This window comes from Rhineura floridana, chromosome 6, assembly GCF_030035675.1.
Source record: "Rhineura floridana isolate rRhiFlo1 chromosome 6, rRhiFlo1.hap2, whole genome shotgun sequence".
NCBI lineage: Eukaryota > Metazoa > Chordata > Lepidosauria > Squamata > Rhineuridae > Rhineura > Rhineura floridana.
Window position 1 is genome coordinate 139,368,980 of NC_084485.1, and position 20,564 is coordinate 139,389,543.

Below are 20,564 nucleotides of genomic sequence, written 5' to 3' on the forward strand. Positions count from 1 at the left end.
GGGAAGAATGATCTCTGGTTTCCAATTCTGGTTTGAGATTGTTGCATTGTTATGCTTTGAAGAAAAGAGAACAAATATTCTTCCTTTAGTGCATAAATTACAAGTGTCAAATCTTCTTTAACACCAAAAATACTCTTTAATACTTCTTCTGTATTTGTGGGCAAGGAAGTTTGAGATTTGTCTTCAAAATGCCAACCAGACTCAGGTTTTTCTTAGCTAATCCCCTGGGCAGTGGAATACCATTGAATAAGTTACCAGTTGTTCCATCTACAACAGAGGTTCCCAAACTGTGGTCTGTGAGCTTCATTCAGGTGGTCCACGGCATGTCCACATTAAATATTCACTTTGATTTTTGAGTGTATTTTATTGCTTCTTTTAGTTCTTACATTGTATGTTATTGTATTGCAATTTAAATTCTTTGGAATGCAAATTTAAAACACTAAAATAAATATAAGAAATGAAAGCAGTAATAAAATTACTATTAAAAATCACACAGCACCTAGGTCAGCACATTACAGTAGCTACAACAGGCAGAAAAACCATTAAATTGTCTGCCAAGATCATCAGCAATTTTCAAGTAGTCCATGGGAAAAATACGTTTGGGAACTACTTATTTAGAACACTAAATGTGTTTCTCAAGCCTCTATCTGGCTTTGGTTTTATGCTTCTTCCCCACTTATGTCTACATCATATGCAAAATATGTTTTGGAATTTAAACACAGCCAGAAGTTTGAAACCTTTGCAGGTTTGGATGACATATACTGCATCAGTTGTATAGCAACTTTAACAAACCCATACGCATTAAGCATATGTTGGTAAGTATATCCCACAGGTCATTTACATTGTACTTTGGTGTTAAAACCAATAATCACATCTGAGGACTTTATTGGTTCTTTTGAAGGAGGCCCTGAAAGTGTTGAGGGCAGCCTTCGTCATGTTTTCCAAAGATCTATCTGTGAAGAGAGAAAACTGGTAATCTTCTGAAGGTCTTTGACTGAGAGTTCTGATTAAGTCTGATCACCTGGTGAAATGAGGGTGCCAGTTAGTTGCCCCCAAAGCCAGATTACTGTGATTTGTGCAATATGCTCACTATTATGGAGAGAACCAGTTCCTATCATGTTGCAGAACAATCCTTTCATACAGCTTTCTCATCTAATCAAAACACTATTTCTACAGGTGCATTTCAAAAAGCAAAGCAAAGCAAGTTCCTCTAGATGACTCAAACCAGTGAATTAAAACCACACTTTCTAGGAGGAAATACTATAAGATTTAAATATGTTCAATTGTTTTCTCCAGTCAATGCAGGGTCCCTTATCTTGGGAACAGAGTCTCATAAATCAAGCGTTCCTAGAGCACCAACAAAAGAAGAAATGTCTTTAAGAGCATATACAGCTCGGTGCAAATTGAACAAACTTCGTCGCTCAGCTTGCCATTTGTTTACTTCAGATGAGATGGTTAAAGCAATAAAAAGGCTGGAGGTTGAAATTGAAGCAAAGCACTTGCTAATTCGGAGGGACAGACATCTGTGGAAGGATATTGGTAAGAAAGTAGCTGTGCTCAAAATGTTGTGACATGTATGTAGAAAAATTGAACTGTGGTGGTAAGTGGACAGATATCTCTGTGCCCTTCCGTTCTGTTACCAGAAATCCACAAGTTCAAAATGGTAATGTGTCTCCTTATGTAATGTCCTTTCCAGAAATATTGTCATTTTATCATCTCTTGCTCCTGTGTTCATTTCAGGTGAGCGACAGAAAATCCTCAACTGGCTTTTATGCTATGATCCACTATGGCTACGCATAGGTCTAGAAGTAAGTTTGTACTTTCCTAACATTTATAAAGGGTTTGACAAGCAATACACTCTTTTGTAGAGCATTATTAAGACTGGTACTGGAATTAATGATCCAGGACCAGAGAATTCTTGGATCAGTATTAGCCAGACTTAAGAATATAAAGCTTGGCGATAGTGGCAATAGACAAATAAAATAGGCCTTAATGACTTGGTGATTATCTTGGTTTCATGACTCTAGAGATTTATCCAGATTTGTGGCTGAAAACAGAAGTTCCTGCAGTTAATGAAGAAACTCTTGTTGCTTGTATCTGAGTCTTTTTTCTATCGTCTTCTCTGTCATTCCTTTTTTCCCCTTCCCCTACACCATCTTATCAGTTGTTTTAAAATATCAAGTAAAGATAATCATGTAATAACACAATTTAAGACAAATTAATGACTTAATGTGCATGACACTGTGTCTTGGAATCCTGCATTAGGAGACCAAATATTATCTGAAACAAGACTTCTTTCATAAGTTAAGTCTAGATTAAGTTCTGTCCCATGAGGTTCAGTGTTGGTCTAACACAAAATAGCATCCTCATTAATTTTGCTGACTGGATGTTGAATAATGAATGTACTTAACTGAAGATTGCTGTAGGTGTCATCAAAATTGTTCTAGATCTATAGCCATTTTTAAGAGTGCTTTCTGAAACTACATATGGGTATGGACAGCAAAAGCACCTTCCAATTTGATAGCAAGAAGCCTTATAGGAGTTGAAGTTTTGAAGCACTCATCTGTCCCATATTATTTTTGCAAAGGCATTTGGATTTGAATTATTGCTATCATTAAATGATGGGTGCTGTAACTGGGAACGGTCTGCCGAGGAAAATATTAATATTGTATTGTTATTGGGTTTTATTATAAGTGTGCCCTTAACTCTGAAGATATGAATTCTGTTGCTGTGAGGAGCTTATTTTTTAAAAAAGTATTTTGTTCTCTCTTTAACAAAAGGTAGTCTATGGGGAGCTGATTGCCTTGGAGAGTAACAGCGATGTTATGGGCTTGGCAATGTTTATACTTAATCGCTTGCTGTGGAATCCAGATATTGCAGCTGAATATAGGCATCCAACTGTGCCTAACCTTTATCGAGATGGTAATTATTTTTCTTGGCTGTTTTAGAATCTGAATTATAGTTGTAAGATGAATCTCTGTATAAAACCTGATATTGTTCATTTAGGTCATGAAGAAGCATTGTCCAAGTTTACGCTGAAAAAACTTCTGCTCCTGGTTTGCTTCCTTGATCGTGCCAAACTGTCTAGAATTATTTATCATGACCCTTGCCTCTTCTGCAAAAATGCAGAATTCAAGGTATTCTAATTTAAGTCGTTATTTTTGTTTTGAGCATAGTTAGTAGATATGAGTACATTTGGAAGCCACAAGACAGCACTTTTAAGACTTACATTTATTTCCTGGAGTAGTCTTTTTCTTCTGTTTGTGGGAGAAGAGCTTTAAGTGCTCAGTATCAAATGCAGCTTGATTTGTGTGGTTGTTAGCTGGAGAGTAGACATTTGTCAAACTGTTTATATTGGTTATGAAGCTTTATAATGGGAAATAATTGGTAACAGGTAGTCTTATTAATGTTTGTGACTAATGTCCATGATCAGATTTAAAAAACCTGGCAGGTAAGGAAGTCTTGCTTGCCTTGCAGCATAGTCTTATGCATATTTTTACTCATAAGCCCCACTAAGTGTGCACAGGACCGGTAACCCTGCACGCATTTAATGATTTGTTGCTTTTTCTCTAGTCTAGTAAAGAGATACTGCTGGCATTTTCCCGAGACTTTCTAAGTGGAGAAGGTGATCTATCTCGCCATCTTGGCTTCTTGGGCTTTCCAGTTAATCATGTGCAGACTCCACTTGATGAATTTGACTTTGCTGTAACAAATCTAGCCACAGATCTGCAATGTGGCATTCGTCTTGTGTAAGTTGTTCAATGGATTTTTTTACTGATGTTATAGGATTTTTCTTGAAGAAATGGGTTACTTTTAACATGGAATCTTTATATTTTCAGGAGAGCATTGGAACTTCTGTCATCAAACTGGAGTCTTTCAAAAAAATTAAGAGTTCCAGCAATAAGCAGACTTCAAAAGATGCATAATGTTAAAATTGCCTTTCAGGAACTAAAAGATCATGGGATACAGTTAGAAGGTGAACATGGTAAGTGTTGGGAAGTAGTACCAGTATGAACCCTTATAAAACATGTATGGATACTACAAATCAGTAACCAGTTTGATTGATTTATAGGTAAAACAATTGATGCTAAGGATATTGTGGACCGGCATAGAGAGAAAACACTTGCATTGCTATGGAAAATAGTATTTGCTTTTCAGGTATTGCATTATAAACTTTTTGGCATGTAATCTTTGAAGCATATGTTGAGGATGTGTGGTATGCATCTAGGCCAGTAGTTTCCAAGCTTTTTTCCCCACAGACCACTTGAAAATTGCTCAGTGTCTTGGTGGACCACTTAATGAGTTTTTTTGCTCGTTTTAGCATTTATAATGTGCTGTGTTAGTGCCTGTGATTTTTAATTGTATTTTTATTGCTTCTTTTATTTCTTATATTGTATTATAATTTTAATTCCATAGAATTCAAATACAAGAAAAAAGAAGCAATAAAAACACAGTGAAAAAATGTAAATATTTAATGCAGACACATTGCATACTCCCTGAAAGAAGCTCATGGGCCACTAGTAGTCCACAGACCACAGTTTGGGAACCCCTGATCTAGGACTTGTAATATTGTATTTTCAGAACAATTGGGATGATAACAATGATCTGTACGTAGAAGCCAATACTACTGTAGGGCTGTTCTCAAAAGCCATTCCATGCTTATACCCAACTCATGGAGGGGACTCCAATAACTGCATGTTGAGTGGAACATGGGGGGAGGGGCTTAACATGTGGTCATGCTTCATCCTTGATTCGTAGAGGGAGCTCTTGTTAAAAAACTTAGAGGCAACAGCTATGCTGATAGAACTGGAAGGGATGTGAAATGTAACATAAAAAGTACAGAACTGGTGCCTCAAAAAAGATATGGTCTGAGGACTTAAAAATATCAGCAGATTATGATAACAGCAATTAATTGTGGCAATTTGGTCTTGTGAGCATTGAATAAAGATGAGTTTCATCACATTAAAAATGTGCTATCAAGTTCAGAGTTCTTGTTGGACACCCTCCCCCGCCCCATTAATGGTTATACAAGTGAATAAATAGTTCACATTTTCTTTCAGAATTTATTATTTAGCCTTCTTGCAATTCTAAACCAAAATTAGTTTGTATTTTTTAGGTCTGACACTGCCTTGCTCACCAAAGTTTCATCCTGAAGCTGCAATCCCTATATTTACCTGGGAGCAGTGATGTGGGGCAGGAAATTCTTAGGGCTTTATAAGTTTTCTGGAAAACCTCACATAGCTTCTTTGGAGTCTGATGGAGTACACTCTTTGGAGTGTAATGAGAATTAACTTTTAAATAAACATGTTTAGAATTGTACTGTTAGCATTGGCCTGAGCTATGAAGCCTCTTTCACAGCCCCACAAGAAAACTAAAGTCCAGAGTAAGTGCTGTGCCCCATTATTTCCCTGTTGTCTTTTAAATGTTATTCTGACATACTAGTTACTGGTCACTTGTTTGTCTAGCTTTGAGACAAATTCATTAAACAAATTCATGGAGGATCAGTCTATTAGTGGCTACTAGCCATGACAGCTATGCTCTGCCTTCATAGTCAGGCAGTATACTTCTGAATACCAGTTGCTGGAAACCGCAGGAGGGGAGAGTGCTCTTGCACTGTGGTCCTTGTGGACTTCCCACAGGCATCTATCTGATTGGCCACTGTGTGAACAAGATGCTGGACTAGATGGGCCACTGGCCTGATCCAGCAGGCTCTTCTTATGTTCTTATGAGAGGTATTGTGATTTAAGCATTTCTAAATATTAGAAAGTTTCGTCTTTAGTGATTTTTAAAAATAACCACCTCAGTTTTTTCTTGTTTAGGTGGATGTTTCTCTTGATAGGCATCAACTGAAAGAAGAAATTGGTTTCTTGAAGAACATGCATGTCACAAAAGTGAAAACAGCTGCTTTGGAATCTTCTGTTCCTAGCAAAGTGAGAAAAGATAGCAGCAGCTTTTATTCATCTGAAAGCTGCAGTGAAAATGTAAAGTTGCTGATGGATTGGGTCAGTGCTGTCTGTGGGTTTTACAATGTCAAGGTAACTTTCCCCATGATCTCCTTCTGCAATGATGCAGCTCTATTTTGTTGTTTCTGACAAACAAGCTAGGGATGAAAGTCTTATTTGGTAGGCCAACGCTTTGATTCACTCGTTGGTGGAAGCCAATTTTAATCAATGGGGCTGCAATTTAAGGAAGTGTTTGTTTGTTGGTGTGTTGAGTATATATTGATTATGGTATATTGTTATTGGAAATGAAAACTCAGTCACTGAAAATAGTATGATGGGGTCATGGTCTTGCTTTAGACTGTGTTTGTCACAGTCCTGTCTGCCCATCTTGATGCTAGGATTTCATCCTTGTGCAGGAGAGGGTGCCTGTTGACTTAGTGGCTACTTACTGGACTGCTGTGGGCAGTTTTTTCTTTAAATTGTTCTAAGCTGCAGTTTTATACATACTAACTTAGGAGTCCCATGGAACTCGGTGTAGCATATTCTGAGCAGAGAGGTATAGAACTTCATTGTTAATTAAGGAAAGATGTGGCAATTGTGTATTGGCCTAGCAACATTATGGAAACTTCTCCCTCCCAGGCTTCAGCAGGTGCCTACTTTGTCTGTTTTCAGCACCCCCTACAGTGCTTCCTCTTCTGCCAGGCCTTCTGCATTGGTTGTGTATGCACATGTTATGCATGGGGCAACATGGCTATGTTGTTTGTAATATTTAACAGATGGACTGGTAACTAATTTTGAGTTGAATTTTACTTTATGCCTTTATTGATTATTATATTTTAAATGGCCACAATCTGCCCTGAGTTCACTTGTGATGAGAGGCGGGCTATAAATTCTATAAATAAATATGCAAATATGACAGATCTTGGTAGAATAGGCAGTGGCTGTAACACATGCTGTGTTACTGTTAGACCTAGGTCACTATAAATAATATCTGGTAATTTTGTTGGCAAGCCACAATTTTAAATAGCTAAACTTGTTGCCAGTCAGCATAGACAATACTGAAATGACTAGTGATCTAACTATATAAGGCACTGTCATCATCATCATTTTGTGTGTTGCCTTCCACAAAAGCTATGCTCAAAGCAGCTTACAACGAGAACAGCAATATATCATAAAATCAGCAGTCACAAAAATGTCATAACAGAAATAAAAAACATCAACATAATAGCAAATGTAACAGCATATAAAAAAATTCAATACTATAAATGTAGCAACATTATACCTTCAGACAGTAATAAAAATAACAAGGGAGTCTATACAGTTTTATTTTTCTGGTAGATGTTCTAGCCACTGCGGCTATGTCCACCACAAATTAGCCAGGAATCAAGTTATTCTGATGAAATGTCAAGGTTTCGGCTTCCCCAAACAATCACTGCCTGTTTGGCATCACCATTGAAGCAGCATTAAGACTTCCAAATGCAGACACTAGGATAGCTGGAAGCACTCCTCCCTTGATGTGATAGTCCTGACAAAATCACTTGTTTCCCCTTTCCTTTCCAACATCTTAGTTTAAAGGAAATGTTTGGTTGAACTGTATTTTAAATCTACAAATAAGGACAAAGATTACATAGTAGCTTGTTGATGTTTCAAAGTTAACCTGACAAAAGCCAAGAATAAAACTACTTGTTTCATAGTCCAGTGTGTAAGTAGCTGTTAATTAGAAGGGTCTTGGAAATGGTGGATTCTGTAAATATAGGAAGCTGTCTCGTATTGAGTCAGACACTGGCCTTTCTAGCACAGTATTGTCTGCACTGAATGGTGGCTGTCCAGAGTTTCAGACAGGATGTTTCCAGTCCTACTTAGAGATGCTGGGAACTAAACCTGGGACCTTCTGCATGCAAAGGAGATGTTCTGTCACTGAGCTGCAGCCCTTATCCTGAGTTGCAGCCCTACCCATGCACATCCCTGAGAACTTGATACTCTCAAATTTATCAAATGATTAAATCTTGTGGTAATTTTTGTAGAACATCTGTCTGCAAGGTTCACTATGAAACATGACAAGCAGATCCTAATTGTCATGAGCCCCATGGAAAGGTCGTGGAGCAATGAGGAGGAGGAGGAGGACTTAGGAGAAGGCACTAGTGATGTGCATTCAGACACAATTTAGCTTGAAGGCTCCCATGCCACTGACAGTGACAGCTCCACCCCCATAGATCCAATTATCACTGATAAGGTGCTGCCCCGTCAGGAAGTTGCCTCTCCATCTTCCCTTTACCCCCGCTTCCTCGCCCATGCATCTGCCTAGCTTTACCTAGTAGAGATGCTCATTCCTGTGTAACCTATAACCTGATTCATGAAGTGCTCTGGACTGAAGTTTTTCATTAAACCTATTTTTAAAAAGCACACCTACATGTCCCTATTGATTTTGACTGGTTTGGGCAGGACGCTAATTTGACTTTTTTTAGTTAGTGTAAAATTTGTACATTCACTTACTTTTTTTTAAGATTTCATGGCACTGTAATTTCTGCAAGTACTCTCGTATAATGTGTAAAAAGATTATTGTGACAGTGATCTATCTGTAAAAAGCAAGGGATATTATATGTCAGCAGTTTTCAGGCTGTGAATGCTGCTGTGTGGTAAGGACATTTTCCCTCTAGGTTTGCTTAAAAAAAAAGAAAAGAAAATCCATTGGTATAAGGGAATGCATTGCTGAGCAGACCTAAAGCTAGAGTTAATTCAGTGGGAATGAAGGCTTACAACTGACCTTTATTAGCAAATGGTATGCTGAGACAAACATTCAAATGGAGATGCTACTGGCAGCAAATATTTACTTAGTGTTTTGTTTTTCAACTAGGTGGAAAATTTCACAGTATCCTTCTCAGATGGAAGAGTGTTATGTTACTTGATTCATCATTATCATCCATGTTATGTGCCTTTGGAAGCTATATGCCAGCGTACAACTCTAACAGTAGAATGCACTAAAAGTGGCACAACAGTACTAAATTCCTCCTCTGAATCTGATGGTTCTCTAAATCTACTGAATGGAACGTTTGATGAAAGTGAGTTCATTTAATGGTGATTCAGGGCAGATGGAAGATGCTTGTTACTATTTTAGCTGATTTAATAAAGTCAATCTTTTTTTTTGTCTGTTTTTTAAAATAAGCTATAACGTCTTCAGTACTTTATAAAGAGCTCCTTGACAATGAGAGGAGAAACTTCCAGCTGATTAACGCTGCAGTTTCTGATCTTGGAGGTGTTCCAGCTATGATTCACCATTCAGACATGTCTAATACCATACCTGATGAGAAGGTAACCAAACATGTCTTTAAAATTCACCATTGCCTTGTTGGGTCACTATTTACTAAGTTTCTGCATATTCTCTTCTCTCTTTGGCTTTTTGTAGGTAGTTATTGCCTTTGTGTCATTTCTGTGTTTGCGACTTCTAAATCTCTCTAAAGAGATTCGAGCAGCTCGGCTCATTCAATCTATGTGGAGGGAACACAGATTGAAAAGAAAATTAGCTCAGGTATTTCTTTCAGTTACTTTACATTTTCCTATATTGTCAGCAGAAAGTAATTGTACAGGTACAATATGAAGCTGTTCATATTCAATCTGCTGTGGATTTTTTCTTGTCAGACCATGGAGCAAAAAATTAATGCAACAGTTGCAATTCAGAAGCATTGGAGAAGATATTTGGCTCAGATGAAATTTCAGAATATAAAAAAGGCAAAGCAGGAAGATGCTGAAAGGGTATCTTCTATGATCATTCAGGTATGATTGGCTTTTCATGGAAAATTAGTCGTGAAAATAACAGAATTTTCTAGCCAGTTGAGATTAGCAGGAGCTTGGTATTTCTGCCCAGAATCATAAGATTTCAAGACAAAGTAAGATATGGGGTTCACTATCAGAACACTTTGTAGTCCATACTTTTGTATAAAAAAATCTCATGTTTTATAGTACAAGTCTTCCAGCTTGCTTTAAAACTATGCATAGAAAGAATCAGCCTCTTTCTTTATCAAAAAGTGTAAATGGTGAAGTAAAATTACTGATTCTAACAACTGTGCATCTCTTTTCTCCACCCCAGACTTACTGGAGAAGATATCATGCAAGAAGAAAATATTTGCAACTACGGCACTATACAATTATTGTGCAAGCAAGGATCCGAATGTTGCTTGCTGTTACTGCTTATAAAAAAGTTTGCTGCGCTGCCCTCACTATTCAGAGGCGCTTCCGGGCTTTGTTGACAGCAGATGCCGATCGAAGAAGATATCAAAACATGAAGGTGTCTGCACTTGTGATTCAGTCTGCATTTAGAAGATGGAGAGTATGCAAAAGGAATTCAAAAGTTAAAACCGAGATGCTTTTGCAAGCAAACGAACAAGCAAAGGAGAGAGCTGCTGTTGTAATTCAGTCGCGGTACAGAATGACCAGAGATCGAAACAATTACTTGCGTATCAGACAGAGTGTTATCAAGATACAAGCCTTATTCAGATGTCTTCAAGCTAAATACATTTATCAACGGAAAAGGCGGTGTGCGGCGGCTATTCAGAAGTGTTATAGAGCTTACAGGCTGGGAAAAACTGAAAGGGAAACATATTTGCAAAAACGTGCAGCAGCTATATTCTTGCAGTCAGTTTATAGGGGGATGAAAACTCGCTTAATGTATAGACAAGTAAGAGCTGCCTGTGTCATTCAGATACACTACTGTGCGTACAGAAAGCAAACCTTTCTGAGACAGAAATTCTTGCAAGTAAAAAAGGCAGCTGTGTGTTTGCAAGCAGCCTATAGGGGCTATAGATTACGCAAAATGCTCAAGTGTCAACATACGGCTGCCGTTAAGATCCAGTCCGCATTTAGGACTTATGCTGCGAGAAGGAAATACCTGGCCTTGATTCAAGCTTCCCTTGTGATTCAGAGATGGTACAGGGCTTCCAAAATCAGAACAAGGTTTTTGAAGACAAAAGCAGCTGTGACTTGTTTGCAAGCAGCTCTGCGTTCCTGGCAAGTAAGGAAATGGATTCAGGGGCAGCATGCTGCTGCAGTTAAAATACAATCTGCCTTTAGGAGGTACACTGCTCTGAAAAGGTTCAGGCTGAAGAGAAATGCTGCTCAAACTCTTCAGCAGCATTATAGAGCCAAAACTTGGGGTAGAAAACAACAGCAGGAATATGTTTTGCTTCGCAGTAGCATTATACAGCTCCAGGCAGCTTGGAGAGGAAGTGTTGTGAGGAAGCAAATTGAAAGAAAGTGCCAGGCTGCAGTGGTTATACAGTCCTATTTCCGGATGCATATCAAGCAATCAAAGTTTAAAAGCTTCAAAGGAGCTGTTGTTATAATTCAAAGGTGGTATCGTGCTGTTATGCTAGCCAGGAGTGAAAGACAGGAATATCTTGCTTTAAAGGTGGCAACTGTTAAAATGCAGGCGATTTACAGAAGTGTGAGAGCAAGACAAAGAATTCGATACATGCACCAAGCAGCAGTTAGTATCCAAGCTATGTTTAAGATGCATCGGAGTAATGTTAGATATCGGGCAATGAAACTGTCAGCTACTATAATTCAGAGACGATACAGAGCTTTTTGCAGAGGAAGAATGGAACGGAAAAACTATCTCAAGCTAAGAATGGCTTCTCTTATCCTTCAGGCTGCCTACAGAGGAATGAAAGTCAGACAGGAGGTAAAAAATTTGCACCGGTCTGCAACTTCTATTCAATCATTTTATCGAATGTACATGCAACGGAAATATTTCCAAAAGTTAATTGCAGCAGCAAAACTGATTCAGTGGTGGTATCGTAGTTGCAAAGAACGAAATTCTCAGATGTGCAAATACCGACAGATGAAGACTTCTGCCCTCCAAATCCAGTCTGCCTTCCGAGGTATGAAAGCAAGGCTACATTTGAAAAAGATGCATGTAGCTGCCACCACCATTCAAAGGAGATTTAGAACTTTTCTTCAGAGGCAAAGCTTCATTTCTCTTAAGACAGCTGGTGTTATAATTCAGAGGAAGTACAGAGCAGTGGTACTCTCAAAACAGCAGAGGGAAGCGTATGTCCGTCTCTATAAAGCTGCTGTCATAATGCAGTCTACCTTCAGAGGTCTTCTGGCCAGGAAATATGTGAAGCAAATGCAGGGAGCTGCTACAGTTATCCAAGCGGCCTTTAGAAGGCATAGAGCTTTCACTCAATACCAAGCTGTGAAGCTTGCTTCGATTTCAATACAGCAGCATTTTAGAGCATACCAAGAGACCAAACGTGTGAGAGGAGTCTACTTAAAACAGCGTCGCTCTGTTTTAATTCTTCAGGCTGCTTGCAGAGGAATGAAAGGGCGACGCATCTTGAAGGAACAACATTATGCAGCCACAGTCATACAGAGTAATTACCGAAAGCACAGGCAACAGTGTTCCTACCAAAAAGTGCAATGGGCAGCCAAAGTTATACAGATAAGAATCAGAGCCAACAAGCTGTGCAAAATTGAAGTCCAGCGGTATTCCTCTGTTAAGAATGCTGCCATTTGCATTCAGAAAGCTTTTCGCAGGACGAAGGCAAGACGGTGTCAACAAAGGCACCAAGCTGCTATTGTGCTTCAGCGGCATTTTAAAACGCAGAGAGAACGCAGGAAGTACCTTGCTCTTAAAGCTGGTACTATAGTCCTACAGAGACGGTACAGAGCATTAATTTTGGCAAGAAGGCTGGCTCAGGAATATGTTTCTATTCGTGCAGCAATTGTTTGTGTCCAGTCTTTCTATAGGGGATTTAAAATAAGGAAAGAAATTGAGCGTGTGCATTTAGCAGCAAGGGTAATTCAGGCAGCATTTAGAATGCATCGGGCTAAGGTCTCTTACCAGAGGTTGAGAGGTGCTGCTATCACCATACAAAATTACTACCGGTCTTACCTCAAAGGAAAGAATCAGGAAAATGCAGACTTGGCAATTAGGAAATCTTCTATAATGGTTCAGGCCACATACAGAGATATAAGAACACAGCAAGGACTGAAAGCCACACACGTCTCGGCAACTCTCATCCAGTCTCTTTATCGTATGCATGTGCAGTGCAAACATTACAAGCTGATATGCTGGGCTGCAATAACGATCCAGTCTGGCTATCGTGGAAGTATATCACGTAAAAAGGCAAAGGAAATGCGTGCAGCAAGAAAGATTCAATCCTTTCTCCGCATAGCTGTGGCTCGTAGAAAGTTGATTCAGCTCAGAAGTGCAGCTATTGCATTGCAGACTCAATACCACGCAAATAAAGCCATAGAGCAATACCAGAAATACTGGGCAGCTGCACTTTTAATACAACAGCGTTATCGATCTTACTTGGCTGTGAAACATCGAAGAGTGGCTTATTTGCAAACTTTGAGGAGCATCTGCATTATGCAAGCTACAGTCGGGAGTTTCCTTGAACATCGAAGGGTTTGCAGAATGAAAAATATAACACAATATCAGGTATTTTGGAGTCCTTCTCCAGCATTAATTTCTGCAATATACGTTGTACACAAGAACCACACCTTCAAGTTGAAAACAAGATTGGGAGTATGGTAGTAGTTGCCTACTGTAATTGTGATCTCTTTAAGTCCAAACCCTCACAAGGTTTCTGTGGTTTTCCATACTGTGTTCTGCTAGTTTTCTATGTATCTTTGTATAAGATAGAAAACTAGTAGAACATAGTACGGAAAACCATGTATTAAATAATATATGTTTTAATACATGAATTAGCTTAAAGCAAAGGGCCTAAATCTTTCACTGAAATCAAAGGATTTCCCCCCCTAAATCTGTTTAATTTTGGCTGAATCTTGTGGAAATTCTACTTATTCAGAAGCAGAAGTGAAAGCCAAAACCAAAAGTAGTAGTAGAAGTAGGGGGCAGTTCTAGTCCTTTGGTTAGAGCAAGTTGGTTTGCAGCTTTCTTGTTCAAGTTCTTTGGGTTTCATTTGAGATGTCTTATTAATGGTAGCCAAATTACCTGACAATGACCTTTAAAGCCTTTACTGTTTTAGGATTAAGGTACTTAGAAGGACTGTCTGTGCCCATGTGAACCTACCAGGGATTCAAGATCAGCTACAGAGACCTTAACTTGTATATTTTGGTAGAGAGGTCAGGGTTGTTTTTTTTGGGGGGGTGTCTTATGTAGAACTCCCAAGATATACAATGAACCTCTTTCTTGGTAGTGTTAGGTGGGGTCTATAAATTTATTTATGAATATAATTGTATACTGCTATTTCATTTTTTAAATATCAATGTGTTTACAACAAATTTTTAAAAATCCATATAGTAAAAACCATTAAAAATACAGTAAAAACAAAGCTCAACTATTGTAATTATTACTTTTAATGAGATTTAATTAGCTTTCATTTTTATACTGGCTATGATACATTGCTCTGAAATATTTTTATTGCTGTGTTAAGACTGTGATTTTGTTGTTTATATTTTATATGGTTTTATTTTTTCCTTTAAGGTTTTGGAACAGAGCCAGCAGAGTTTTCTGCTTCGTTTTGGAGCTGCTGCGTATCATCATCTTGCTGCTATCAGAATTCAGAGGGCTTACAGAATGCATCTTCATTTGAAATGCGTACACTTGCAGCTCTCTTCAGTTCTGTACATTCAGGTTAGTTTTTGGAACAAATAAATTATTCTAGGAACTTCTTTCTGACAAATGCCTCTTCTGTTCTTGAAAATACGGAGTTCATGTTGCGTACGTCTGACTTAAAGTTCCAAGCTTCATCAAGACCATCACTTCAATTCCTTTTAAAAGCTTTAAGTAACGTCAAGAAGAAGACAATTTATTTTTGTACTGTATGTTTTTAACAGAGGTGGTATCGAGCAAAACTGCAGAGGAGGAAATACCTACAATATCGTGAGAAGATTATTAAAATACAAAGAATAGTGAAGAGATGGATGAGTTGCAGAAATGTTGCTGCAGATGCAGTTCAGGAAAGCAAAACCCAAGAAACCCTCACCAATGGAATAACTAAATTTCAGGTAAATCAGCATCCTAGAGACATTTATTCTGTTTTATTGAGTCATGAAATGATATTTAAAGCTTTATGTTTGATTCCTGTATGTTTAAGTGGTAAAAATGGAGTGGTGGTGTATGAAGGGGAAAGGGCCGTAGCTTGGTGGTAAAGCTTTGAATACAAAAGGTCCCTAGTTCAATCCCTGACATCTCCAGGTGGGCTTCAAAGAACCCTGTCTGAAAACCTGGATAGCGACTGCCAGGCATTGGAACTCCCTCCCTAGCAGCTATGGCCTCACTTGGTATAAGGCAGCTTCCTATGTTTTCTAAGGATGATGGAAACATTGCCACAGCAGGAATGGCATTCTATGGATTCTAATGAGGTGCAGGGCTCCATTCTTAAGTTCTGCGCTTGAACTTTTCTAAAGTTCTTTTCACACGTTCACTGAAGGGAAGGGAGTTAGAGTAACTGTCAAAAACCTAATGGCAACAAACAGAAAATATAAAAACTCAAAGCAAACATTCTAGAAACACTAAAAGGAAAAGATACTTAAGAATAAAAACAGTTGAAAAATCAAAAACTAATTTATGGGGAAAGCTTCAAACCACAGAAGCTTCATAAGTCTTTTTCCATTCTGCCTGTGCTCATGTAATGACTTCTGGAAGCTATTAAATGCAAAACATTAATTACATTGGAAATGGTTGGAAAACTAAAGACTAAGAAGTGCAAAGTCGTGCTCCATAATGTAACTAGCTTTCTCCCCTTTCCTTTAATATGTGAAATTGCCTTTCCCCCCCTTCTCTCTCTCTCGTAAGGCATTGTGGAGAGGGTATTCATGGAGGAAGAAGACTGATACTGCAGAAACTAGAACTCTGCGAGACAGTTTGGTGATTGCCAATAAAGAAAGCAAAGAAGAGAAGAAGCTATGTAACAGAACTGCACTTGCCATTGATCGCCTTCTCAAATATAAACACTTTTCTTATATTCTGGCAGCTTTAAAAGACCTAGGTTTGTAAATTTATCTTTAAAGTAATTCCCGATACACCATAAATACCAGTCTTTGTACAAAGGTAACAACATAAAAAGGATAGGAGTAAAGATTTTTTTAAAAAAAACATCCTATTACCTACCTGTTATTTTGATCTTGGAAGCACTAGTGTTCAGAGTGGTGGTGATGGGAAATGGAATTCTCTGGCTAAAGTATGTTTATGTCCACCTGAAAAGAAGTGGAATGACATCCTACCCCATTCCACCCCACTCAACATACTGAGAAGCACAAAGCCATCATTTTGATGGACTTCTCCACACCGTTACTGAACTGGTCAATAGTTCCTTCTTTCCATCCACAGTGTATACATCCCACCTGTTGCTGCCTTGAAAATATGCTCAGCATTGTTCCTCTTTTTCTTTCTCTCTGCAGAGGTTGTTACTCGACTATCTCCTGTCTGTTGTGAAAGTATGGCCCAGAGTGAAGCAGTATTCACTATTTTTACTTTGATACGGAGTTGCAATCGCAGTGTCCCTTGCATGGATGTTATACGTTACTCTGTCCAGATCCTGCTTAATTTGTCAAAGGTATTTGCACTTTCAGGTTCTACTGAAAACAATGCTCAGAATGTTCTCCTGTGCTCCGGGATAAGACCTTGATCTTTGCTCTTCAACTTAACAGCTTCAGCTCATAGGGTAGGAGTGAGGAGAGCCTCTCGCCACTCCCTCCTACAAATCCATTTAACGGTTGTTAAAATCTTGCTTTGCTATTTTCTGAATGGCCTTTTGTGTCCTCAACTTTTCTCTGTCACTTATAAAGAAAAATCCCTCCAACATCTCTGTTTTTTCTGCCCCTGTACTCTTAGTACACCTGGGCCTGATTTCCACTACACAGCAATTGTTGTTCAGTTCTATCCTGAAATCAGATTGAATATTGCAAACTTGTCATGTTTTATTATCCTTCACAAATTAACAGGTCACTTTAATTACACATTGACTTCATATTCTGTTTATTTTTACATTGTAGGTAACAATTATTCGTACAAGTGTGAAAGATCATCCTACAACATCCTGGCATATTTTAATTTTTTTGCTTATACAAATCGTGGAGCTATAATATAAAAATGAATGCAGTTTGTCCTTTTGTATGTACGAATTAAGTTGTTCAGTAAAACCTCAAGCAGTCTGAGCATGTGCTGCTTATGCTGTTTAAGCTTATCATTGGCAACACACATAACAGTGGCTAGGTTTATTTGTACTAATGCATTTATACTGTAGATATCATTGGTATCTATACAGACAATGTAAATATGATTCCAAATACAGTTGGACAGTTATAGCTCAAAGTTGGAAAGGATGTACTTAACCTGAGCTGTTCTTCTCTTCAAGTATGAAAGAACTACTCAAGCTGTTTATACAGTGGAGAACTCCGTAGACACTTTATTGGACCTACTTCAAATGTACAGAGAGAGAGCTGGTGACAAAATTTCAGAGAAAGGTGGAAGCATTTTTACCAAGACATGCTGCCTCTTTGCTCTTCTTTCAAAGGACTCAAGAAGAGCTGCTGTAAGTTTTTTTCTCTCCCTTGGCACCATTTTGTGAAATTGTTTTCAGGGTTGGGAGGGACAAGCAGGAGAGATTTGGCACAGTAGCTACTAGTATACAAACTTGGCTGATAGTGTATTAAAGTTTCTATTTTATGCAGTCAGTTAGCGCCAATTGCATTTTAGCTTTGTATATAGAGATTCTTTATCACTCTGAAGATCTTCCAGCTTATGTTTCTACAAAACCAAAGTTTTATAACTCAGAGATATTGCCCTTGCCTTTAACTTGTGAAGATAAACTGCAAGTATGACTTGAGTTGATTTAGGACATGTGCATTTGTGGAAGAAAAAGATTCCAGTAGGGCACTTCATAAGATGCAGAAATCAAAGACAGGCAGATCATAATCTTTCCAGTCAATTCCTATGCATTTGGGGAAAAAACTGATAAAATGTGTCACAATTTATTGGTGTTAGGTTTAGAGCAACACCCTCCATATCATGTGGAAGATGGAATGTGTCTGGACTCCAGGGTACCCTGTCTTTAACTAAAGTGACAAATTTCAATTAAACTCCAATATTGTGTTGGACAGTGAAAATATATTATCTGTATTTTCCTTTTCTTTGATATTTTACCTTGTTAGGTTTGAAAAAAATAAAAGTTAAAAAGATTCTAGTGGGAAATAACTCTACCTTTCTACACAAAAGAGAGACGTTGATGGTAGGGAGTTAAGAATGGCAGGAGGATATTTAGGCTGGGAAACTGATACTTGGGGCAGCCATGGTGCCATTTGGAGGGTCTTTGACAGTCATTCTTAGGATTCTAAAATTAGATGGTATGAGGTATTAACCCCTCGCCATTCTACCCCTCCATGAAAACATATGCTCTTTTGTGTGTGTGTGTGCTTCCTAAAGTTTACTGGCTTCAGGCTTCATTGTACTTTCTTTTAATTATAACATGGTGGGTTACTTTTTAGGAGATCCGAAGGAGCCCACAAGTAGTAACTCGCCTTCAGAGCCTGTTTAAACTCACAGCACGGAAACATCAAATGGATGCACAAAGAATGCTTGCCAAACATAAGTCGGGTGCATACAAAAATGGGCATTTCTCTGTCCCAATAACTCCTATAAGAACAAATACAGTTTCAAGGTAAGCAATCTTAAACTCTTAATTCATGGCTTAATTTTTTTAAAATCCTGATTTTTATTTTTATAACTTTTTTTTTTAACTTACAGACACAGACCAGAATGGGTTTTAAGGAGAGATAATATACAAGAGATTGTTGATCCTCTGCTAGCAATTCAAATGGTCATGGATACACTTGGAGTTTCTTATTACTAAAGGATAATGTGCTTGATAAAACAATTTGTAATTATGTCTGTTGTTAAAAAGAAAGCATTGTCAGCATTAATTTTCATATGATGTTTATCCATATTCACATTATGTAGAGTTGATATATTCAGTTTTGCTTACTAGTGTATTGTGTGTGTGTGTGTGTGTGTGTGTGTGTATGCTGTAATACCCAAGTTTCATTGCAATTTTTTATATCTCAGAGACTGGTATTGTCTTTATTAATGCGAAATATTAAAATATTACTGGGGTATGATTTGTAAGTAACAAACTTGAAACTGTGTACAGGTTTTTTAAGACTGAGATTTTATATAATAAAAAGCAAACTGTTAAGCTTTAAGACCCTGAATGCATTGCTGGTTAAGATGGGCTTTTTATTTTTATTTACTTTGGAATCTATAGTTATTAAACTTAATAAGGTAGATGTGATATCTGCATATGCATCACTTACACATTGTGAATCTGAACAACCAACTGCAGAAAAGAAGTTGCTGGACTTTATTAGTTGTAAGCAGGGATGGGGGAACCTCTGGGCTGAATGCAGTCCTTGGTAGCTTCGCACTGGACTCGTGGGGCCAAGTAGAAGAGGCCCCACTTTTCTTCTCCAGTCCCATGCTGGCTGCAGGAGGGAAGGGGAATGCAGCAAACTGAAAGTCCTGAAGAGTGGCCTCAGAGAGTTATATCTGTGGAGCTTTGCAGACTACCAGAGAAGGACTAAGCTACCTGTGGGGTGATCCTTCAGATGGATAAAGTTGAGGCGGAGGTCCTTGTAGTTGAGCATTGACAAAGGCCTGGTTGCCAATGCAATTTTGGCGTGCTGTCTACCCCACATCTGTGAGATGAGGGGGGTGTTTTGGAGGAAATCCCTCAACACCTTGGGCCAGGGGTAGAGAATAATGTAGGGTCAGCACAAGGTGAGCATCTGGATCAGCCATCTGCTCTTTTAAACACTTCATGTTAAGCCGCCACCCTTTGTCAAGCATGGACAACTGGAAGTTCTTTAAGTTTATTCCTTCTGGACAATAATGCCCATGTTACCTGTGGCCCAGGTTCCTGAGACTCTGAGGTAAGGATCTGAGAAGAGTAGAAGTTGGTGATTAAAAAGGTAAAGGTGTCCCCGCACTTATAGTGCGAGTCATTTCCAACTCTTAGGGTGACGTTTTGCGACATTTGCTAGGCAGACCATATATATGGGGTGGGATTGCCAGTTCCTTCCCTGGCCTTTATCCCCCAGCATATGCCGGGTACTCATTTTACCAACCACGGATAGATGGAAGGCTGAGTGGACCTCGACCCCTTTTATTGGAGATTCGACTTCCTCCTTCCGTTGGAATCAAACTCCGGCCGTGAACAGAGCTTTGGCTGCGTTACCGCTGCTTACCACTCTCCACCACGGAGGATCTTCAGTTGGTGATTAGACCATGGAAAATTGGGTACTGATCAATTGTGTCCAGGTGTTCTATGGACACTGGCATTTGTGGGTACAAATGTTTCAATAAACGTTAGTTCCACATTTGGAATACTGTGTGTGCAGTTCTGGTTGCCTCACCTCAAAAAGGATATTGTAGAGTTGGAAAAAGTTTCAGAAAAGGACAACCAAAATGATCAAGATGATGGAGCAACTCCCGTATGTGGAAAGCTTGCAACATTTGTGACTTTTTAGATGAGAGAAAAGATAAGTAACAGGTGACATAGAAGTATATAAAATTATGCATGGCATGGATAGAGAAAAGCTTTTCTCCCCCTCATAACAGTAGAACTCATGAACGACCAAAGAAGCTAAATGGTGGACAAC

General features: G+C 38.6%; 1 protein-coding gene across 1 annotated transcript in view; it reads left to right on the forward strand.

Annotated features, from left to right (window-relative positions):
* Positions 1-19,109, forward strand: part of ASPM (assembly factor for spindle microtubules) — a 30,366-nt gene extending 11,257 nt beyond the window's left edge. Inside the window, exons 6-25 of the mRNA XM_061633967.1 lie at positions 1,297-1,539; positions 1,741-1,808; positions 2,781-2,922; positions 3,007-3,137; positions 3,574-3,749; positions 3,840-3,985; positions 4,073-4,158; positions 5,820-6,035; positions 8,797-9,001; positions 9,106-9,251; positions 9,346-9,468; positions 9,579-9,713; positions 10,027-13,383; positions 14,392-14,541; positions 14,745-14,915; positions 15,706-15,898; positions 16,311-16,465; positions 17,267-17,443; positions 18,396-18,568; positions 18,655-19,109. Coding sequence (XP_061489951.1) covers positions 1,297-1,539; positions 1,741-1,808; positions 2,781-2,922; positions 3,007-3,137; positions 3,574-3,749; positions 3,840-3,985; positions 4,073-4,158; positions 5,820-6,035; positions 8,797-9,001; positions 9,106-9,251; positions 9,346-9,468; positions 9,579-9,713; positions 10,027-13,383; positions 14,392-14,541; positions 14,745-14,915; positions 15,706-15,898; positions 16,311-16,465; positions 17,267-17,443; positions 18,396-18,568; positions 18,655-18,760 — 6,299 coding nt within the window. The 3' untranslated portion in view covers positions 18,761-19,109. The remainder of the gene's footprint in view (positions 1-1,296; positions 1,540-1,740; positions 1,809-2,780; positions 2,923-3,006; positions 3,138-3,573; positions 3,750-3,839; positions 3,986-4,072; positions 4,159-5,819; positions 6,036-8,796; positions 9,002-9,105; positions 9,252-9,345; positions 9,469-9,578; positions 9,714-10,026; positions 13,384-14,391; positions 14,542-14,744; positions 14,916-15,705; positions 15,899-16,310; positions 16,466-17,266; positions 17,444-18,395; positions 18,569-18,654) is intronic.
* The last annotated feature ends 1,455 nt before the right edge of the window (positions 19,110-20,564 follow it).